Source organism: Pseudophryne corroboree, chromosome 6 (assembly GCF_028390025.1).
Source record: "Pseudophryne corroboree isolate aPseCor3 chromosome 6, aPseCor3.hap2, whole genome shotgun sequence".
Taxonomy (NCBI): domain Eukaryota; kingdom Metazoa; phylum Chordata; class Amphibia; order Anura; family Myobatrachidae; genus Pseudophryne; species Pseudophryne corroboree.
The window spans coordinates 255,423,766-255,444,083 of NC_086449.1; the positions used below are offsets into that span (position 1 = coordinate 255,423,766).

Here is a 20,318-nt window from a genome sequence, read left to right on the forward strand (position 1 = left end):
CAGTCTTGTCATGCCCTTCCCCACATAGGCGTGCGCAGGGGGGGGGGGCCTGGTGCGCACAGGCACCCCCTAATGTCTGGCACCCCGATCTCAAATGCCTGATGCAGCGATCGCTGAGCAAGCTGATTACTGTACCCTCTGAGCTGCACCCTGTCCGGATTGCATTACTGACCAGACGCCTGGGTTAATCAAGGGTGCCACTGCCGCCGGCTTTCAAACTCCTGGCTCCACCTCAATGTACAAAAACAGTGTGATGTCATGCTGCTCGCACGCCCACCCGCCCACCTCTTTCCTTCTATGCTATGCCAACGCCAGCCACTGATGAGGATCAGCATGCAGCCAGCGTTCCTCTTAGGAAGACAAATTCAATACTGGCAGCCGGCCGGCAGCAGCATTGACACGTCACTCGTTTTCCCAGCAGCAGCAGCAGTACTAGTCTGCGACTGTCAGTGTCAGTGAGTGACTGACTTGTAAGTAAGCTGCTGCAGCTTGCAGGAGAAAGAGAGGGGAGCCAGACCAGGCTGAGGAGGAGCAGTGTAATTGCAGTGAGTGCCATCATGGGTGTTTGTTTGGTGCACACCACAACATCTGACAATGTATCTGGATTATTAGGATTGGTACAAGGGTGGATATTTTATATTGCGTTGACCATCAATAGATGGTACTAGACACGCCCAAAAGGCGGTGCTAGACACACCCCTCCAATGGTGCACCCCCTAATAAAATGTGCTGCGCACGCCTATGCTTCCCCACAAGGCATGTGTCTTCTGTCCCTATTGGAAAAATGGGGGGGTGCCAATTCTCTCACTGGCACAGGACACCAGAAAGTCTAGTTGCGACACTGTTCCAAACGGGTTGTTGCACTCGCATGTATAGGAACCCATAAATATTGTAAATCCCACAGATCACAGAGAATGCTAATGTAGAAAACCAGGGCAGGCGGCGTGTGAAGAGCACTAATATCAGCACTCCAGCGATAAAGGAATATAACATACAAAAATAGACGTGAGAGGTCGCACCATAGCATTACAGTGACTGGGGGGCGCACTGACTGTGCCCTTTGATAAAAGTGTGTAACCCCCCTGCAGGGCACCACTACATAACTGATGTTACAGATAAACACTTGTTGCAATGATGAACATGCGGGTGAGAGGCGTGCTTACACCTGCGGGTGAGCTCGGACATGTCGAGCAGAGTGATAGACACGGCTCCATCCTCCTGCAGGTGACCCCCCCGGCACAGAGACCAGCCCCGTCCGTGTAGCTGCGCTGCTAATATGGGGGCTAGGTGGGCGGCTGACGGGAGAGTGGGGCGTGAGAGAGAGGCTGGAGGCTCGGTGGGCGGGTGATGCTGCTGCCTGTGGGCTGGCAGCGGGCGGCAGGCGGTTAGTGGGTGTAAGGTGGGCGGGCACAGGCCGGAGAGACTGAGAGCTGCTGCGGGAGCGGGAGTTGTTGTCAGCAGGAAGCGGCCTAGAGTTTGTATCCCCCGGACCTGGGGAGTTTGCGGGAGACTTTGCTGACATCGGCCGGCGGCAGGAGACGGTAGCAGGGGGGCTGCTGTAGTGTGTGTGTCCCCTGGCCGGAGATCAGCCCCTCCCGATGGCCTCTCCTTCTCCCTCCGGCGACAGACCGGGCCGCTCCTGATCCTCCGGAAGGGGGCAGCAGCCTGGACCCCATGACGGGCTGAGCCGGTCCGGTCCCGAAGGGACTGCACACGCCGATACCCCCTCTCCCCCCTCCTCACAGTCACAGCTGAGGCCTGCGACATGGCTGCGTCCCAGGCCTCCAGCGGCTCTAACCCGCGGAAGTTCAGCGAGAAGATCGCTCTGCACAACCAGAAGCAGGCCGAGGAGACCAGGGCCTTCGACGAGCTCATGACCGACCTGACAGTGTCCCGGGTGAGCAAGCTGCAGATATGCTAGGACCGGAGCTTCCTGTCCGGCCACTGTGTATACCGTGCCTGTGCTGCTCTCTCTCTCTCTCTCCCAGCGGGTGTACATGCGTCTGTCAGTCCGTCTGTCAGTTGATTGCGGGTGTACATGCTCCTGTCAGGGGGTTGCGGGTCTGTCAAGGGGGTGCATGCTGGTGTGCGTGGGTCTGTCAGAGGGGTGCGTGCTGGCGTGCATGCGCCTGTCAAGGGGGTGCATGCTGGGGTGCATGGGTCTGTCAGGGGGGTGAGTGCTGGTGTGCATGCGCCTGTCAGGGGGTTGCGGGTCTGTCAAGGGGGTGCATGCTGGTGTGCGTGGGTCTGTCAGGGGGGTGAGTGCTGGCGTGCATGCGCCTGTCAAGGGGGTGCATGGGTCTGTCAGGGGGGTGAGTGCGGGTGTACATGCTCCTGTCAGGGGGTTGCGGGTCTGTCAAGGGGGTGCATGCTGGTGTGCGTGGGTCTGTCAGGGGGGTGAGTGCTGGCGTGCATGCGCCTGTCAAGGGGGTGCATGCTGGGGTGCATGGGTCTGTCAGGGGGGTGAGTGCTGGTGTGCATGCGCCTGTCAAGGGGGGTGCATGCTGGTGTGCATGCGCCTGTCAAGGGGGGTGCATGCTGGTGTGCATGCGCCTGTCAAGGGGGTGCATGCTGGTGTGCATGCGCCTGTCAAGGGGGGTGCATGCTGGTGTGCATGCGCCTGTCAAGGGGGGTGCATGCTGGTGTGCATGCGCCTGTCAAGGGGGTGCATGCTGGTGTGCATGCGCCTGTCAAGGGGGTGCATGCTGGTGTGCATGCGCCTGTCAAGGGGGTGCATGCTGGTGTGCATGCGCCTGTCAAGGGGGTGCATGCTGGTGTGCATGCGCCTGTCAAGGGGGTGCATGCTGGTGTGCATGCGCCTGTCAAGGGGGTGCATGCTGGTGTGCATGCGCCTGTCAAGGGGGTGCATGCTAGTGTGCATGCGCCTGTCTGGGTGTTGTGTTTTGGTGTGGCTGCGCCTGTCAGGGAGGTGCGTGCTTGTGTGCATTCGCCGCTGATGTGTATGGGCCTGTCTCGGGGGCATGGGCCTGTCAGGAGGGTGCGTGCTGGTGTGCATACACCTGTCAGAGGGGTGCATGCGCTTGTCTGGGGGGTGCATGCTGGTGTGCATGCACCTGTCATTGAGCATGCTGGTGTGCATGTGCCTGTCATGGGCGTGCGTGCTGGTGTGCATGCGTCTGTCTGGGTGTTGTGTTTTGGTGTGGCTGCGACTGTCAGGGAGGTGCGTGCTTGTGTGCATTCGCCTGTCAGGGAGATGCGTGCTGATGTGCATGCCCCTGTCTAGGGGGTGCGTGCTGATGTGTATGGGCCTGTCTCGGGGGCATGGGCCTGTCAGGAGGGTGCGTGCTGGTGTGCATACACCTGTCAGAGGGGTGCATGCGCTTCTCTGGGGGGGTGCATGCTGGTGTGCATGCACCTGTCATTGAGCATGCTGGTGTGCATGTGCCTGTCATGGGCGTGCGTGCTGGTGTGCATGCGCCGGTCAGGGGGTGGGGGGTATCCTGGTGTGCATGTGCCTGTCATTGTTATTATCTTTTATTTATATGCTTGAGGCTTGCTGGTGTCCATTCACCAGTTGGGGGGCTGCGGGTGAGCATTCGGCATTCTGGGAGGCTGCTGCAGTATGTGTCTGTCTGGGTTGCTGCTGTTCGTGTGTCTGTGTGGGTGTGCATGTTTCTGTGAGAGGTTTGCTAGTGTAGTGACAGCCTGTACGCTGACTGCGTGAGGCTAAATAGAAGGCTTGTAATGTTAGATACACTGGACTGATTAGGGGTTAATTGCTAGATTTATTACAAAAACCCATGTTTGCTGGTCATATCCTGGTGGTTATAACATGACTATATTTTAAGACCAATACTTTGTAGTAGAATTGGTACTGAATGCTACGTTCACTTGCATATGTGATTTTATTCATGATCCATGTGACAATCTTATGCTAGTTATGCTGCTGATTTATTATTGGATAGAGCTGAAAGTCCGTTGAGGGGCACAATTCTAGGTGTGTGTTCTGTTGAAGAGCAGTATTGACGCATGTGTTCAAAGTTTCTTTTATTCATGTGTTTATGGATGCTGTTTGTATCACTTGTAATGTCTCAGATTTCTGTTTGTGACTATATGAGCGTAGTTTATCATGGTCTCTGTTAATGAATGTGTAGGTTTTGTGAGATAATTGTGCTGCTTAGTTAAAAGTGTAAATCCATCCATGCTGCAGGGAGGTGATAATACTGGTGAATATGATACACCGAGGCCTTTCCTGGAACCCAGACCTGTGGAATAAAAAACCCCCCCAAAAAAACGTATTCCTTAAGGACAAATCCTGCTTTGTATGATATAGCAGCTCAAGATGTGCCCCGCACGCTCTGGATGAACCATTGTACATGCAGAGTGGCATTCATGCCTTGTTATATACAAGTGTAAAGCTATCACCTGTTTTTAAAGGAGGTGTACTCATCCCCCCCAGGACTCCAGCTTCTCCTCCAAAGAGACCTTGATATTTTTTCTTTCTTACTGTACATCATTGAAGGCCTGTCAGTAGATGCAGACTATCATAATCATTCAAATGCCAGTTGTACAATTGAAAATATGAGTTAAACTGGGCATGAAACAATGTAAGAATTAATGTTAGCTGGGGGTATTCTGATTATGAATTATTCTGCTCTGCCAGGATGAAAACTGAAGTAGGATCCTGACAGCCGGTATCTTAACCACATGCCTTCTGGAGCATAGAGCGGGCCTCAGTGGAGCAAACCTCCGCTGTTCCTTAATTGTATGTGGCAATGCTTATTTTTCCATGGCATAGGTATATATTCAGTTTTGTTTTGTTCAGCATTGTTATTGTAGTTTTCTTTTAATACTTGTTATTGTTTTTACTGTGCTGAAAACGGATAACTGCATTAGCTGACAGTGGTGTCTAAAGCCAAGGTAGTCTGCGTCGGGAACATGCAGCAGAACATGTCACCAAGTGAGACACAATGTACTTGGGGGGTCATTCCGAGTTGATCGCTAGCTGACGTTGTTCGCTGCGTAGCGATCAGTGAAAAAAAAATGGCTAATATGCGTATGCACTGCAATGCACACGCGCGTCGTACGGGTACGAAGTCCATTGTGGTTTTGCACTGATTCTAGCGACGATTCCAATCGCACAGCCGAACGCAAGGAGATTGACAGAAAGAGGGTGTTTATGGGTGGCAACTGACCGTTTTCTGGGAGTGTTTGGAAAAACGCAGGCGTGGCCGGGCGTTTGCTGGGCGGGTATCTGACGTCATTACCGTGTCACTCGTCGCAGCAATCATCGCACAGGATAAGTAACTACAGGGCTAGTCTTGTTTTGCACAAAATGTGTTTGCAAGCGCTCGGCTGCACAGGCGTTCGCACTCCTGCAAAGCGAAATACACTCCCCCGTGGGCGGCAACTATGCATTTGCACGGCTGCTAAAAACTGCTAGCGAGCGATCAACTCTGAATGACCCCCTGTATCTCTTAAGTATATTTGTACACTATCTACAGACTATCTCGTAAGCTTACCTCGCATATGCTTTTCCTGCTACTTGCCGTCCTCGACGTGTGGCCACGTGCACTGCAGCTGAGTGGTTAGGTCACTTTTAGCATCACTGAGGTGTTAAGTTCCATACACACCCCACCGACGCCGATATTGGCAGCGGCGGGGTTCCGGCATCGGCAAGTGCATATATACTTGCCGATGCCAGCGGGGAATAGAGCGACGTGGGGTGGGGGAACGCCCAGGCTGCAGCATGGCTGTCATTAACGAAGACCTCCCTCGTCTGTACATGTTTAGACGAGGGAGGGGGTCGTTAATGATGTGTGGGGGCGCACATTGTTAACGACATCAAGTGTACACACTGGACGAGATTGTAAAAGATCTCGCTCAGAATGGCCCTTCTGAGCAATATCTTTTATTTTCTCGTCTAGTGTGTATGGGCCTTTTAGTGTAGTTGAAAGATGACCCCATACATAGAGATAATCTTCCAACTGACATGCCTTTTACTGATCCAACTTACTAAAGCAGCCTACACACGGTACGATGCAGGCTAATGTCCGATATTGACTATATTGTGGCCGGAGGCATGAACCTTCGATATAGTCAATATCAGCTCTGCCTGCACACTCCATTTTTCCTTGCGATGCAAGGTGTTTCCACAAGGTGCAATATGCACTGTGTTTTCTACCGATATGGACTATATAGTCCATATCTGTAGATATATTGCAACGTGTGTAGGCCCCTCAAAGTGTATTATCAATCAGCTTTATCCTTTCTCAGATCCTACACTCATGTCATGTTGCAGTGGGTGTGGCTGGCATCATATAGCATATTATTACTGTTAGGTTAGTGGTTCCCAAACTTGATCCCAATCCTCTGGCCCCTCTGCACCCTAGGATACTCCCCCAGTGCAGAGAGCAGCAGCCGCCAGTAATTCCAGCACTGCCCCCAGTGTGCATATCTGGTGGATCCTGAGCGGAGCAGTCGCCAGTAAATTATCTCTGACCCCAGTATTCATATCCTGCGGGTGCAGAGAGCAGCAGCCGCCAGTAATTCCAGCACTGCCCCCAGTGTGCATATCTGGTGGATCCTGAGCGGAGCAGTCGCCAGTAAATTATCTCTGACCCCAGTGTTCATATCCTGCGGGCGCAGAGAGCAGCAGCCGCCAGTAATTCCAGCACTGCCCCCAGTGTGCATATCTGGTGGATCCTGAGCGGAGCAGTCACCAGTAAATTATCTCTGACCCCAGTGTTCATATCCTGCGGGTGCAGAGAGCAGCAGCCGCCAGTAATTCCAGCACAGCCCCCAGTGTGCATATCTGGTGGATCCTGAGTGGAGCAGTCACCAGTAACTTATCTCTGACCCCAGTGTTCATATCCTGCGGGTGCAGGGAGCAGCAGCCACCGGTAATTCCAGCACTGCCCCCAGTGTGCATATCTGGTGGATCCTGAGCGGAGCAGTCACCAGTAAATTATCTCTGACCCCAGTGTTCATATCCTGCGGATACAGGGAGCAGCAGCCGCCAGTAATTCCAGCACTGCCCCCAGTGTGCATATCTGGTGGATCCTGAGCGGAGCAGTCACCAGTAAATTATCTCTGACCCCAGTGTTCATATCCTGCGGGTGCAGGGAGCAGCAGCCGCCAGTAATTCCAGCACAGCCCCCAGTGTGCATATCTGGTGGATCCTGAGTGGAGCAGTCACCAGTAAATTATCTCTGACCCCAGTGTTCATATCCTGCGGGTGCAGGGAGCAGCAGCCGCCAGTAATTCCAGCACTGCCCCCAGTGTGCATATCTGCTGGATCCTGAGCGGAGCAGTCACCAGTAACTTATCTCTGACCCCAGTGTTCATATCCTGCGGGTGCAGGGAGCAGCAGCCACCGGTAATTCCAGCACTGCCCCCAGTTTGCATATCTGGTGGATCCTGAGCGGAGCAGTCACCAGTAAATTATCTCTGACCCCAGTGTTCATATCCTGTGGGTGCAGTGAGCAGCAGCCGCCGGTAATTCCAGCACTGCCCCCAGTGTGCATATCTGGTGGATCCTGAGCGGAGCAGTCACCAGTAAATGATCTCTGACCCCAGTGTTCATATCCTGCGGGCGCAGAGAGCAGCCGCCAGTAATTCCAGCACTGCCGCCAGTGTGCATATCTGGTGGATCGTGAGTGGAGCAGTCACCAGTAACTTATCTCTGACCCCAGTGTTCATATCCTGCGGGAGCAGAGAGCAGCTGCCGCCAGTAATTCCAGCACTGCCCCCAGTGTGCATATCTGGTGGATCCTGAGCGGAGCAGTCACCAGTAAATTATCTCTGACCCCAGTGTTCATATCCTGCGGGTGCAGGGAGCAGCAGCCGCCAGTAATTCCAGCACTGCCCCCAGTGTGCATATCTGGTGGATCCTGAGCGGAGCAGTCACCAGTAACTTATCTCTGACCCCAGTGTTCATATCCTGCGGGTGCAGGGAGCAGCAGCCACTGGTAATTCCTGCACTGCCCCCAGTGTGCATATCTGGTGGATCCTGAGCGGAGCAGTCACCAGTAAATTATCTCTGACCCCAGTGTTCATATCCTGCGGATACAGGGAGCAGCAGCCGCCAGTAATTCCAGCACTGCCCCCAGTGTGCATATCTGGTGGATCCTGAGCGGAGCAGTCACCAGTAAATTATCTCTGACCCCAGTGTTCATATCCTGCGGGTGCAGGGAGCAGCAGCCGCCAGTAATTCCAGCACAGCCCCCAGTGTGCATATCTGGTGGATCCTGAGTGGAGCTGTCACCAGTAAATTATCTCTGACCCCAGTGTTCATATCCTGTGGGTGCAGTGAGCAGCAGCCGCCGGTAATTCCAGCACTGCCCCCAGTGTGCATATCTGGTGGATCCTGAGCGGAGCAGTCACCAGTAAATGATCTCTGACCCCAGTGTTCATATCCTGCGGGCGCAGAGAGCAGCCGCCAGTAATTCCAGCACTGCCGCCAGTGTGCATATCTGGTGGATCGTGAGTGGAGCAGTCACCAGTAACTTATCTCTGACCCCAGTGTTCATATCCTGCGGGAGCAGAGAGCAGCTGCCGCCAGTAATTCCAGCACTGCCCCCAGTGTGCATATCTGGTGGATCCTGAGCGGAGCAGTCACCAGTAAATTATCTCTGACCCCAGTGTTCATATCCTGCGGGTGCAGGGAGCAGCAGCCGCCAGTAATTCCAGCACTGCCCCCAGTGTGCATATCTGGTGGATCCTGAGCGGAGCAGTCACCAGTAACTTATCTCTGACCCCAGTGTTCATATCCTGCGGGTGCAGGGAGCAGCAGCCGCCAGTAATTCCAGCACTGCCCCCAGTGTGCATATCTGGTGGATCCTGAGCGGAGCAGTCACCAGTAAATTATCTCTGACCCCAGTGTTCATATCCTGCGGGTGCAGGGAGCAGCAGCCGCCAGTAATTCCAGCACTGCCCCCAGTGTGCATATCTGGTGGATCCTGAGCGGAGCAGTCACCAGTAAATTATCTCTGACCCCAGTGTTCATATCCTGCGGGTGCAGGGAGCAGCAGCCACCGGTAATTCCTGCACTGCCCCCAGTGTGCATATCTGGTGGATCCTGAGCGGAGCAGTCACCAGTAAATTATCTCTGACCCCAGTGTTCATATCCTGCGGGTACAGGGAGCAGCAGCCACCGGTAATTCCTGCACTGCCCCCAGTGTTCATATCTGGTGGATCCTGAGCGGAGCAGTCACCAGTAAATTATCTCTGACCCCAGTGTTCATATCCTGCGGGTGCAGGGAGCAGCAGACACCGGTAATTCCAGCACTGAATGAAATTTGCTTTCATGGCTTATATTGATTATGATGATCCTGTATTGATTAAGAATATCAATTCTCGTTCATGCCCATTATATCATAAAAATTGCTATTTTTATGGTGTACTGTGTAAAATAAGTAAATAAATAAATTCAATAAACTTGTTATGGGTAAGATTTTAAAAGCAATCTCCTTGACCTAATTCAAACATAAAAAAATGACAATTTCTGAGCATTTTTTTTTAAAAAATAGCCATTTAAGAATATGCAATGCTTGAACATTGGGGACTTAATTAGTGGGATGGTCTCGGGATGCTGGTAGTCAGAATGCTGACACCTACAAGGTAACTATGCTACCCCTAATCCCTAACATCCTTAACCCTCCTTACCCTCATCCTGATCTCCACCCTTACAGCCTAAGCCTAACCTTAAGCCTCCCCGGCGGTGCCTAAAGGTGGCCATCCACTACTCAGACTTGTCTGAACTGCAGATCTCATCAGATTTCTCTTGAGCTCTCCCGGGAGCTTCCCGGGAATCGGATCTGACCCTGGGCTTAATTTTCACTACATTCACTTCAGATGTATCTGATGCACACATGCTACATGCGATTGATCTGATGCTGCTGCTGCCGCTGTTCCCCCCTCTTGGTGGGTGGGAGTGGCTAGGGAGATGCCAGTCAAGTGACGCTTCAGATGAATCTGATCAGATACATCTGAAGAAAAAAAACCAATCCGATGTGCACCTGTTTTCTTCAGATTCAGATAAATAGTTGGGGCAGCCTCAGAGATCTGTAGTTCAGACATATCTGACACGGGAGTGCGCATTGGATCGGAAGAGCCATCCGATGTGACACTTTTCTTCAGATTTGACGGTCAGATGCGTCGAAATCTGAAGAAAACTGCCCAAATCGGACTAGTGGATGGGGGCCTTAACTCTCCCCCACCCTTCAGCTTAACTCAACTGTACAACACCCCCTGTTCAGATATAATTATCCTATACCTCACATTCTGCCCTCACTTGCTGGGGTTAGGACAGTGATGGCTAACCTTGACACTCCAGCTGTTGTTGAACTACATATCCCAGCATGCCCTGCTACAGTTTTGTTATTTGGCCATGCTAAAACTGATGCATGGCATGCTGGGATGTGTAGTTCAACAACAGCTGGAGTGTCAAGGTTAGCCATCACTGGGTTAGGAGCTGCCATGAATATATATTTGCTATTTGTTGCTTGTGTTGTTGTTTTTTTTTTGCATACTCTATATCATTTTAATGTATAAAATACTACAGCATTTTTATGTATTTTATGGAAAGCCAGCTGGCACGTGTTGTGTCCTACAGATTTAAGGGTCATAAAAATAAGATGTTTGTTATGAATGTTTTCAAATGTTGGTAATGTATTAGAAAACAGCGTACAGTTCATAACATTTTCTTTGCACATTTAATATGCAGAGGCTCATTATAGAGGCCACCACAAATTTTAATTTTTTTAGCCTCGTGCTCATTATATCATATGTTGTGGGAAAAAGATAAGATGCGTTTTTATATTACCAGTGTTTGTTTTGTTTTTTTGTTTGGATTTGTTCTTCTCTGTGGTGTAATTGTAACATCTTCTGTTCCCCAGGGAAAGGTGAGAGGATTGTTGTATTATTCTATGGATTGTCACTAATTTGTATGTCTAATTAGTCCCCTGGAGTGTATGGATTGTGGGTGTGGAACAGGAAGGGAATAGGTCACCTTTTTAATATTGCTGTAAGATACTAGATCGAGCATCCTAAATTTTAATTCATTTGATCTTTTGTGAGGATGGCACAGTATATTAATTTCTGTTCATGTGTCGTCTTTACACATCATTTCAGTAATAGAGAGCTCAAGCAACCGACCATAAACTTTTAATGTACAAATATTATTTTTCTGTAATTATATGTATTGACAACATGAATGATTCATTTGTTCAGACTAAACTATCAACCATCTAAGGTCATTAAAATAGCATTAATGTGCTGTGTAAATTAATATTGACGACTGCCCACAAATTACCTCAAATATGTGTTGTGTGTGTTGTTTTTTTTTATTTTTTTGTTTTTTTTGGTAGTATCTTTTATTTTCTTATTTTATTGCATGACAATGGCAAGTTTGTCAGTTAGTAGTTTTTGATGTTTAAATGATGGAGAGCAGCTAATGGTGATGAAATAGGAAACATACAATAATATGCCTAGATATTAGGTTTCATACAGGGAGTTCAGAAAGTCTCTTCGCAGTGGGCAGTGTTTATGTCTGCAGATCTCCTCTGCAGCTGTGGGAGGCCAGAGAGGGTCAACACTTTCAACAGTTTGGCTGGATACAGACTATCCGATGTGCACCCAATTTATCGTATTAGCCACCTGCTCGTACAATATATCGGTAACATCGGACAGAGGGGGTAATTCAGACCCGATCCCTGCTGTGCATTTTCGCTGAGCAGGGATCGGGTCTGAACTGTGCATGCACGTCACCCCCCCCCAGTGACGGGGAGCGCCGGACAGCGACGGGATGTACAAAGAAAGCGATCGCAACGGTGATCGCAAGAAGATTGACAGGAAGAGGCTGTTTGTGGGTGGCAACTGACCATTTCCAGAAAAACGCAGGAGTGCCCAGCCGCTTGGAGGGAGGGATTCTGACGTCGGCTCCGGAACCGATCATTGCACGGCAAGAGTAAGTCGTGGGCTGTGCAGAGACTGTACAAACTTTGGTTTGTGCAGCTCTGCACATCCAATCGCACCCCTTCACTGCGATTACCTCCTCCCCCTGTAGGCGGCGACTACCTGGTCGCAGCAGTGCAAAAAAATTCTGCTTGCGACCAGGTCTGAATTAGGCCCAGTGTGTACGGGTGATATTGTATACGATGCGCGCTCCCGCGGGTCGTATGCAATGTCACATATCTTTTGTTCTGCACCTGAGAGCAAAAGATATGTGACAGCCCTGCATGCTCCGGGTGGATGCGGATATGGGTGGATGCGGTCACAGCCGATACATCGTACAGTGTGTATGCACTTACGATATATCGTTTGCGATGTCACATTCTGCCCGACATCCTATAGTGTGTACCCAGCCTTACTGTAGATATACAGTAAGTATGTAACAAATTCTCTTATTTCATGTAAAAGCCCAGATTTAGCAAGCGTTGGAGAGTGATAAATTGCACGGTCATAAAGGACCAACCAACCAGCTCCTAACTGCTCTGTTACAGGCTGTGTTTGAAAAATGACAGTTAAGGCCAGTACTCACGGCCCGATGCGGGAGAGAGGTGTGCTGAGCGAACCGCTCAGCACACATCTCTCCCGGCGCTCAGCACAGCGCGATCTGTGCTGAGCGTGCGGGTGGAGGGGGGGCGCTCACTTCACCCAGCGGGTGAAGTGAGCGACCCGCTAGATTGGCCTGCATGCAGGCCAATCTAGCACCAGCGATAGCGATGCGCGCGGCTGCGCATCGCTATCGCTGTTAGGGCTACACACGGAGCGATCTTGCTGAAAATCTAAGCAATCTAGTCAGATTGCTTAGATTATCGCTCCGTGTGTACCCCCCTTTAGTTAGGAGCTGATTAATTTGGAATTTATCACTCTCAAAGGCTTGATAAATCTGGCCCAAAGTATTTAAAACAATTTTATGTTGTCACATTACTTAGCACACGTACTTTTGCGGGGAGACTTGCTTAGCACACAATCACTGTGGAGGCACTTTCCAAACTCCCTGTGTAATCCAATTATCAAGTGGTTGGGAGTTTTTTTCTTTTAATTTTGATATCAGATTCTTTGGGGGAGATTCAAATGTTAGAGAAGTCAGTTGGGTGTCTGTTTTCTCCTATCTAAGAGACAGGAAAAAAAAGACACCAAACCGACTTTTCAAACATTTGAATCTCCCCCTTTGACTGGAAAATAAAAAGCATTATGTACAGGTGAAACTCAAATAATTAGAGTATCGTGCTAAAGTTCATTTATTTCAGTAAGTCAACTTAAAAGGTGAAACTAATATATTATATAGACTCATTACATGCAAAGTGAGATACTTCAAGCCTTTATTTGTTATAATTTTGATGATTGTGGCTTACAGTTGAAGAACACCCCAAATCCAAAATGTCAGATAATTAGAATATTACATAAAATCCATAAAAAAAGGATATTAAATACAGAAATGTCGGCCCTCTGAAAAGTATAATCATGCATATGTACTCAGTACTTGGTTTGGGCCCCGTTTGCATGAATTACTGCTTCAATGCGGCGTGGCCTGGATTCTATCAGCCTGTGACACTGCTGAGGTGTTATGGAAGACCAGGATGCTTCAAAAGTGGCCTTCAGCTCTTCTGCATTGTTCGGTTTCATGCCGCCCTCTTTCTCTGGACTACTCCAGTGGTTCCCAAATAGCGGCCTTCAGCTCTTCTCCATTGTTCGGTTTCATGCCCTCCTCTTTCTCTGGACTACTCCAGTGGTTCCCAAATAGCAGCCTTCAGCTCTTCTGCATTGTTCGGTCTCATGTCTCATCTTTCTCTTGGCAATGCCCCATAGATTCTCTATGGGGTTCAGGTCAGGCGAGTTTGCTGGCCAATCCAGCACAGTAATCCCAGAGATTGAAGAGGAGAGAGGTGGGTAAGGGGAAGACCAGAGAAAAGAAAGTTGCAGTAGCTGAGAAGAGAGATGAAGAGGGAATGTACAAGTGCATTGGTAGCACCGAGGGAGAGGAGGGGGTGAATTCTGTCAGTGACCCATATGTGCAGCCATCAGGAGTTAAGGTAAGTAAGGTAGCCAACATTGCTGCAATAGAAATGTTAAGTCCAACTGTTAAACAGTGAAATATGTGGGCAGTTTTGCCACATGTGAATTAACCCTTTGATTAATCAAATTCTCACCGCTGATGCAATTTTTCTGAACAATATTGCTAAAACCCCTTCCTACAGCCAAAACCTAACACTCCCTCCCACCACAGTCTAACCCTAAACCTCCCTGGGGGTGCTTAAACCTCACCCCCCTCCCTGCAGCCTAACCCTCCCTTTAATGGAGCCTAACCCTGCCCCAGCAGTCTAAAACTAACCCCCCCCCCCCTCCCTCCCTTTTGGCTTACCTGTCCACAGCCCTAGCAAACCCTCATTCGGGATTGTGATCCTTGTCTTGATGCCTGCGTTGGCATTCTGAGCAGTGTCAGGATTCCGGCATCTGTATTTTGACTTCTGGAATCCCGTTAAGAACACCTTAAATTTAACACAATTTCTTAACAAATCTTCAGAATATTTCTCTGTATGATATATTTGGAAATGGACTGTAGCGCAAAAGACTGCAGCAGTTTGTCTTTGAAGGGGTTAATAATGTTCTAAAATGTAATTTGAGAAAGTTAATTTCTTTCAGATTTGAAGAACTATTGCAGGGTCTCACTGTAGTAGTTTGGCAGTGAAGGGGTTAATGGTATTTAGTGAATGTGACAGGTCAACCTGACTCCCACAATGCACCCTCAATTTGAACAACAGCTAAGTTTTATGTTTAAACATGACCTGTTCTGTAAAGTGCATCAGCTTCTATAATACATAATTTCTGATACACCCATAGCTGTAAGTGGTGACGGACAAATCAGACTAATACCCCTTTCTCTAACGTCCTAGTGGATGCTGGGGACTCCGTAAGGACCATGGGGAATAGCGGCTCCGCAGGAGACTGGGCACAACTATAAAGAAAGCTTTAGACTACTGGTGTGCACTGGCTCCTCCCACTATGACCCTCCTCCAGACTTCAGTTAGAATCTTGTGCCCGGCTGAGCTGGATGCACACTAGGGGCTCTCCTGAGCTCCTAGAAAGAAAGTATATTTAGGTTTTTTATTTTCAGTGAGATCTGCTGGCAACAGACTCACTGCAGCGAGGGACTAAGGGGAGAAGAAGCGAACCTACCTAACAGGTGGTAGTTTGGGCTTCTTAGGCTACTGGACACCATTAGCTCCAGAGGGATCGACCGCAGGACCCGACCTTGGTGTTCGTTCCCGGAGCCGCGCCGCCGTCCCCCTTACAGAGCCAGAAGCGTGAAGAGGTCCGGAAAATCGGCGGCAGAAGACTTCGGTCTTCACCAAGGTAGCGCACAGCACTGCAGCTGTGCGCCATTGCTCCTCATGTACACCTCACACTCCGGTCACTGATGGGTGCAGGGCGCTGGGGGGTGGCGCCCTGAGGGCAATATAAGACACCTTGGCTGGCAAATCTACATCATATATAGTCCTAGAGGCTATATAGATGTAAAAATACCCCTGCCAGTATTCCAGAAAAAGCGGGAGAAGTCCGCCGAAAAAGGGGCGGGGCCATCTCCCTCAGCACACTGGCGCCATTTTTCCCTCACAGCTCCGCTGGAAGGAAGCTCCCTGGCTCTCCCCTGCAGTCTGCAAGCTACAGAAGGGTAAAAAAGAGAGAGGGGGGGGGGGGGCACTAAATTTAGGCGCAGGATATATATATATATATATATATATATATATATATATATATATATATATATACACAAATGGATGTGCGGCACTCCAGACGACTTAAAATAACGAGACTCAGGCAGTAAATGAAAGCAACGTTTCAATGTTTAACACATCGTCTTCAGGCTTAACAAACACACATAAAAAGACACTCACCTAAATAGTGATCTCACCCCTGTGACTGGCGCCATTGATCCCAGGGCGGGATTGCAGCCCGCTCAGGTGCGCGAACGCAAGCGTCACTGACGTCATCATAGTGCTCCCATCACCAAGGCAACATGACAACAAGCATAAGCTACATAGAAAAACATGTATCATAACATAAGCCTACTTATAATTAGCAATTACACAGGTACAGGCCTATCATAACTAGTCATCGTTCTGATGGCCCAAGTTTTGAATTCATGTGTTAAAACCTATCTAGGTGCATATAATACATATCTATAACTACATTATGCATAGTGTTAAATGACAGACTCGTACTAGATACCCCAGGGTCCTAAACCAAACAGCTCAAACCCAGATGTTCATTTAGTCCACGAGGTGCCATGGTATCTAGCCGCTGGATCCATTGGACCTCTAGTTGCAATAATTTTAACCCTCTATTCCCCCCTCGAAGAGAGGGCTGAACCTGATCGATCATCCTATACTTCAAGGAGGTCAATGTATGTCGGGCTTTGGCAAAATGCCGAGCCACAGGCTGATCGCTTTTACCAGAAGTTATGGCAGCTTTAATGGCTGACCTGTGGGCTGTCATACGCTCCTTAAATGCTCTCTCCGTTTTACCTATGTATGACAGGCCACAGGGGCACAAAAGTTGATAAACGACAAACCTGGAACTACATGTCAAACGGTGTCTGATCTGGTACGTCCTACCAGTATGCGGATGCTGGAAGGTACTACCAGAAATTAGATACTGGCAAGTGGTACAGGTACACTTGTAACACCCTTTTCTACCCGCAAATGCCATGGTTTGTTGTGCTGGATCATAAATATCCGATTTCACTAATATATCCCGTAGGTTTCTGGGTCGTTGATAACATGGCATTAGTCTAGTATGTGTAAGCGGCAAATCTGGATCCGATTGGATCAAGTGCCAATGTTTTTTAGCTGACCTCTTAATGGAATTGCTGACTGAATGAAAACCATTAACCCAGGGTAGAATGCTGTCATTATCCTTATCTTTATGATGATTTAATAGCTGTTGGCGGTCTAATGCCATAACTTTAGTTTTAGCCTGATTTAATAACAGGGGGTCATACCCTCGCTCCAGAAATTTTTGAGACATATTGTCAATATGATGTATAGCTAATTCTGGATCAGAAGTGATCCGTTTAGCCCGCAAGAATTGGGAATAAGGTAGCCCCCGTTTCAGAGGCACTGGATGACTACTTGAAAAATGAAGGTAATTGTTGCGGTCAGTGGGCTTAGAGTACAATGATGTCGTAATTTTACCTTTATCTATAGTCAGTTGAACATCCAAAAATTGAATGGTATTAGAATCAATAGAATATGTAAATTTAATGGGATGCTCTTTGGAATTTTGGTCATCTATAATGGCAATCAAAGATTCTTTAGAACCCTGCCAGATGACCAACAGGTCATCTATATACCTGCAAAAAAATAGGATCTTATTGGATATTTCTGCATTAATAAAAAATATTTCATCCTCTATCCCAAACATATAGATATTGGAGTACGACGGGGCCACGCTGGACCCCATCGCACACCCACGACGCTGCAAGTAATATTTACCGTCATACAAAAAGTAATTTTTCAATAAGGTCATCTCCAATAGTCTAAGACACAGGGAGATATCTGGCCCCTCGTAATCTGATAGGGAATGCAAAAATGCATCAACTGCTGCTAAGCCCCCTTCATGAGGGATGACTGTATACAGGCTCTGCACGTCAATAGTGCAGAGCACTGTATCCATAGGTAACAATGGTAGAGCCTCAAGACGTCTCAATAGCGTACTCGTGTCCAATAAATATCTGGGCATCTTTTGAATATATGGCTGGAAGATTTCATCTAAAAAGATAGACACCGGTTGAAATAACGACCCCCTAGCCGATATAATTGGTCGACCAGGGGGTTTATCCAACCGTTTGTGTATTTTGGGCGTGGTATACAATAATGGCACCACAGGGTGCTGAGGAATGAGGGCATCTTTTACATCAGAGGAAATCTGACCAGCCATAACAGCAGAATTAAGACATTCATTAAGATCCTTTGTGAATTGTCCCGTAGGGTCACCTATTAGGCGACAATAGGTCTCACTGTCACTAAACTGCGCTGAAATCTCTTCTTTGTAATCCTTAAGATTTTGGATAACTAGTTATCCAAAATCTTAAGGATTACAAAGAAGAGATTTCAGCGCAGCTTAGTGACAGTGAGACCTATTGTCGCCTAATAGGTGACCCTACGGGACAATTCACAAAGGATCTTAATGAATGTCTTAATTCTGCTGTTATGGCTGGTCAGATTTCCTCTGATGTAAAAGATGCCCTCATTCCTCAGCACCCTGTGGTGCCATTATTGTATACCACGCCCAAAATACACAAACGGTTGGATAAACCCCCTGGTCGACCAATTATATCGGCTAGGGGGTCGTTATTTCAACCGGTGTCTATCTTTTTAGATGAAATCTTCCAGCCATATATTCAAAAGATGCCCAGATATTTATTGGACACGAGTACGCTATTGAGACGTCTTGAGGCTCTACCATTGTTACCTATGGATACAGTGCTCTGCACTATTGACGTGCAGAGCCTGTATACAGTCATCCCTCATGAAGGGGGCTTAGCAGCAGTTGATGCATTTTTGCATTCCCTATCAGATTACGAGGGGCCAGATATCTCCCTGTGTCTTAGACTATTGGAGATGACCTTATTGAAAAATTACTTTTTGTATGACGGTAAATATTACTTGCAGCGTCGTGGGTGTGCGATGGGGTCCAGCGTGGCCCCGTCGTACTCCAATATCTATATGTTTGGGATAGAGGATGAAATATTTTTTATTAATGCAGAAATATCCAATAAGATCCTATTTTTTTGCAGGTATATAGATGACCTGTTGGTCATCTGGCAGGGTTCTAAAGAATCTTTGATTGCCATTATAGATGACCAAAATTCCAAAGAGCATCCCATTAAATTTACATATTCTATTGATTCTAATACCATTCAATTTTTGGATGTTCAACTGACTATAGATAAAGGTAAAATTACGACATCATTGTACTCTAAGCCCACTGACCGCAACAATTACCTTCATTTTTCAAGTAGTCATCCAGTGCCTCTGAAACGGGGGCTACCTTATTCCCAATTCTTGCGGGCTAAACGGATCACTTCTGATCCAGAATTAGCTATACATCATATTGACAATATGTCTCAAAAATTTCTGGAGCGAGGGTATGACCCCCTGTTATTAAATCAGGCTAAAACTAAAGTTATGGCATTAGACCGCCAACAGCTTTTAAATCATCATAAAGATAAGGATAATGACAGCATTCTACCCTGGGTTAATGGTTTTCATTCAGTCAGCAATTCCATTAAGAGGTCAGCTAAAAAACATTGGCACTTGATCCAATCGGATCCAGATTTGCCGCTTACACATACTAGACTAATGCCATGTTATCAACGACCCAGAAACCTACGGGATATATTAGTGAAATCGGATATTTATGATCCAGCACAACAAACCATGGCATTTGCGGGTAGAAAAGGGTGTTACAAGTGTACCTGTACCACTTGCCAGTATCTAATTTCTGGTAGTACCTTCCAGCATCCGCATACTGGTAGGACGTACCAGATCAGACACCGTTTGACATGTAGTTCCAGGTTTGTCGTTTATCAACTTTTGTGCCCCTGTGGCCTGTCATACATAGGTAAAACGGAGAGGGCATTTAAGGAGCGTATGACAGCCCACAGGTCAGCCATTAAAGCTGCCATAACTTCTGGTAAAAGCGATCAGCCTGTGGCTCGGCATTTTGCCAAAGCCCGACATACATTGACCTCCTTGAAGTATAGGATGATCGATCAGGTTCAGCCCTCTCTTCGAGGGGGGAATAGAGGGTTAAAATTATTGCAACTAGAGGTCCAATGGATCCAGCGGCTAGATACCATGGCACCTCGTGGACTAAATGAACATCTGGGTTTGAGCTGTTTGGTTTAGGACCCTGGGGTATCTAGTACGAGTCTGTCATTTAACACTATGCATAATGTAGTTATAGATATGTATTATATGCACCTAGATAGGTTTTAACACATGAATTCAAAACTTGGGCCATCAGAACGATGACTAGTTATGATAGGCCTGTACCTGTGTAATTGCTAATTATAAGTAGGCTTATGTTATGATACATGTTTTTCTATGTAGCTTATGCTTGTTGTCATGTTGCCTTGGTGATGGGAGCACTATAAGGGAAAACACTCATTTATAGTGGGATCCCTGTGTTATATAGCGCTCTGGTGTGTGCTGGCATACTCTCTCTCTGTCTCCCCAAAGGGCTTTGTGGGGTCCTGTCCTCTGTCAGAGCATTCCCTGTGTGTTTGCGGTGTGTCGGTACGGCTGTGTCGACATGTTTGATGAGGAGGCTTATGTGGGGGCGGA

At 48.2% G+C, this 20,318-nt stretch overlaps 1 protein-coding gene across 4 annotated transcripts in view; it reads left to right on the top strand.

Annotated features, from left to right (window-relative positions):
- The first annotated feature begins 1,209 nt into the window (after positions 1 to 1,209).
- Positions 1,210 to 20,318, top strand: part of CRTC3 (CREB regulated transcription coactivator 3) — a 390,875-nt gene continuing 371,766 nt past the window's right edge. The window contains exon 1 of one of the 4 annotated variants that reach the window (XM_063925925.1): positions 1,210 to 1,897. In XM_063925925.1, coding sequence (XP_063781995.1) covers positions 1,766 to 1,897 — 132 coding nt within the window. In that variant the 5' untranslated portion in view covers positions 1,210 to 1,765. The remainder of the gene's footprint in view (positions 1,898 to 20,318) is intronic. The other 3 variants (XM_063925922.1, XM_063925921.1, XM_063925923.1) reach the window with 3 other exon arrangements.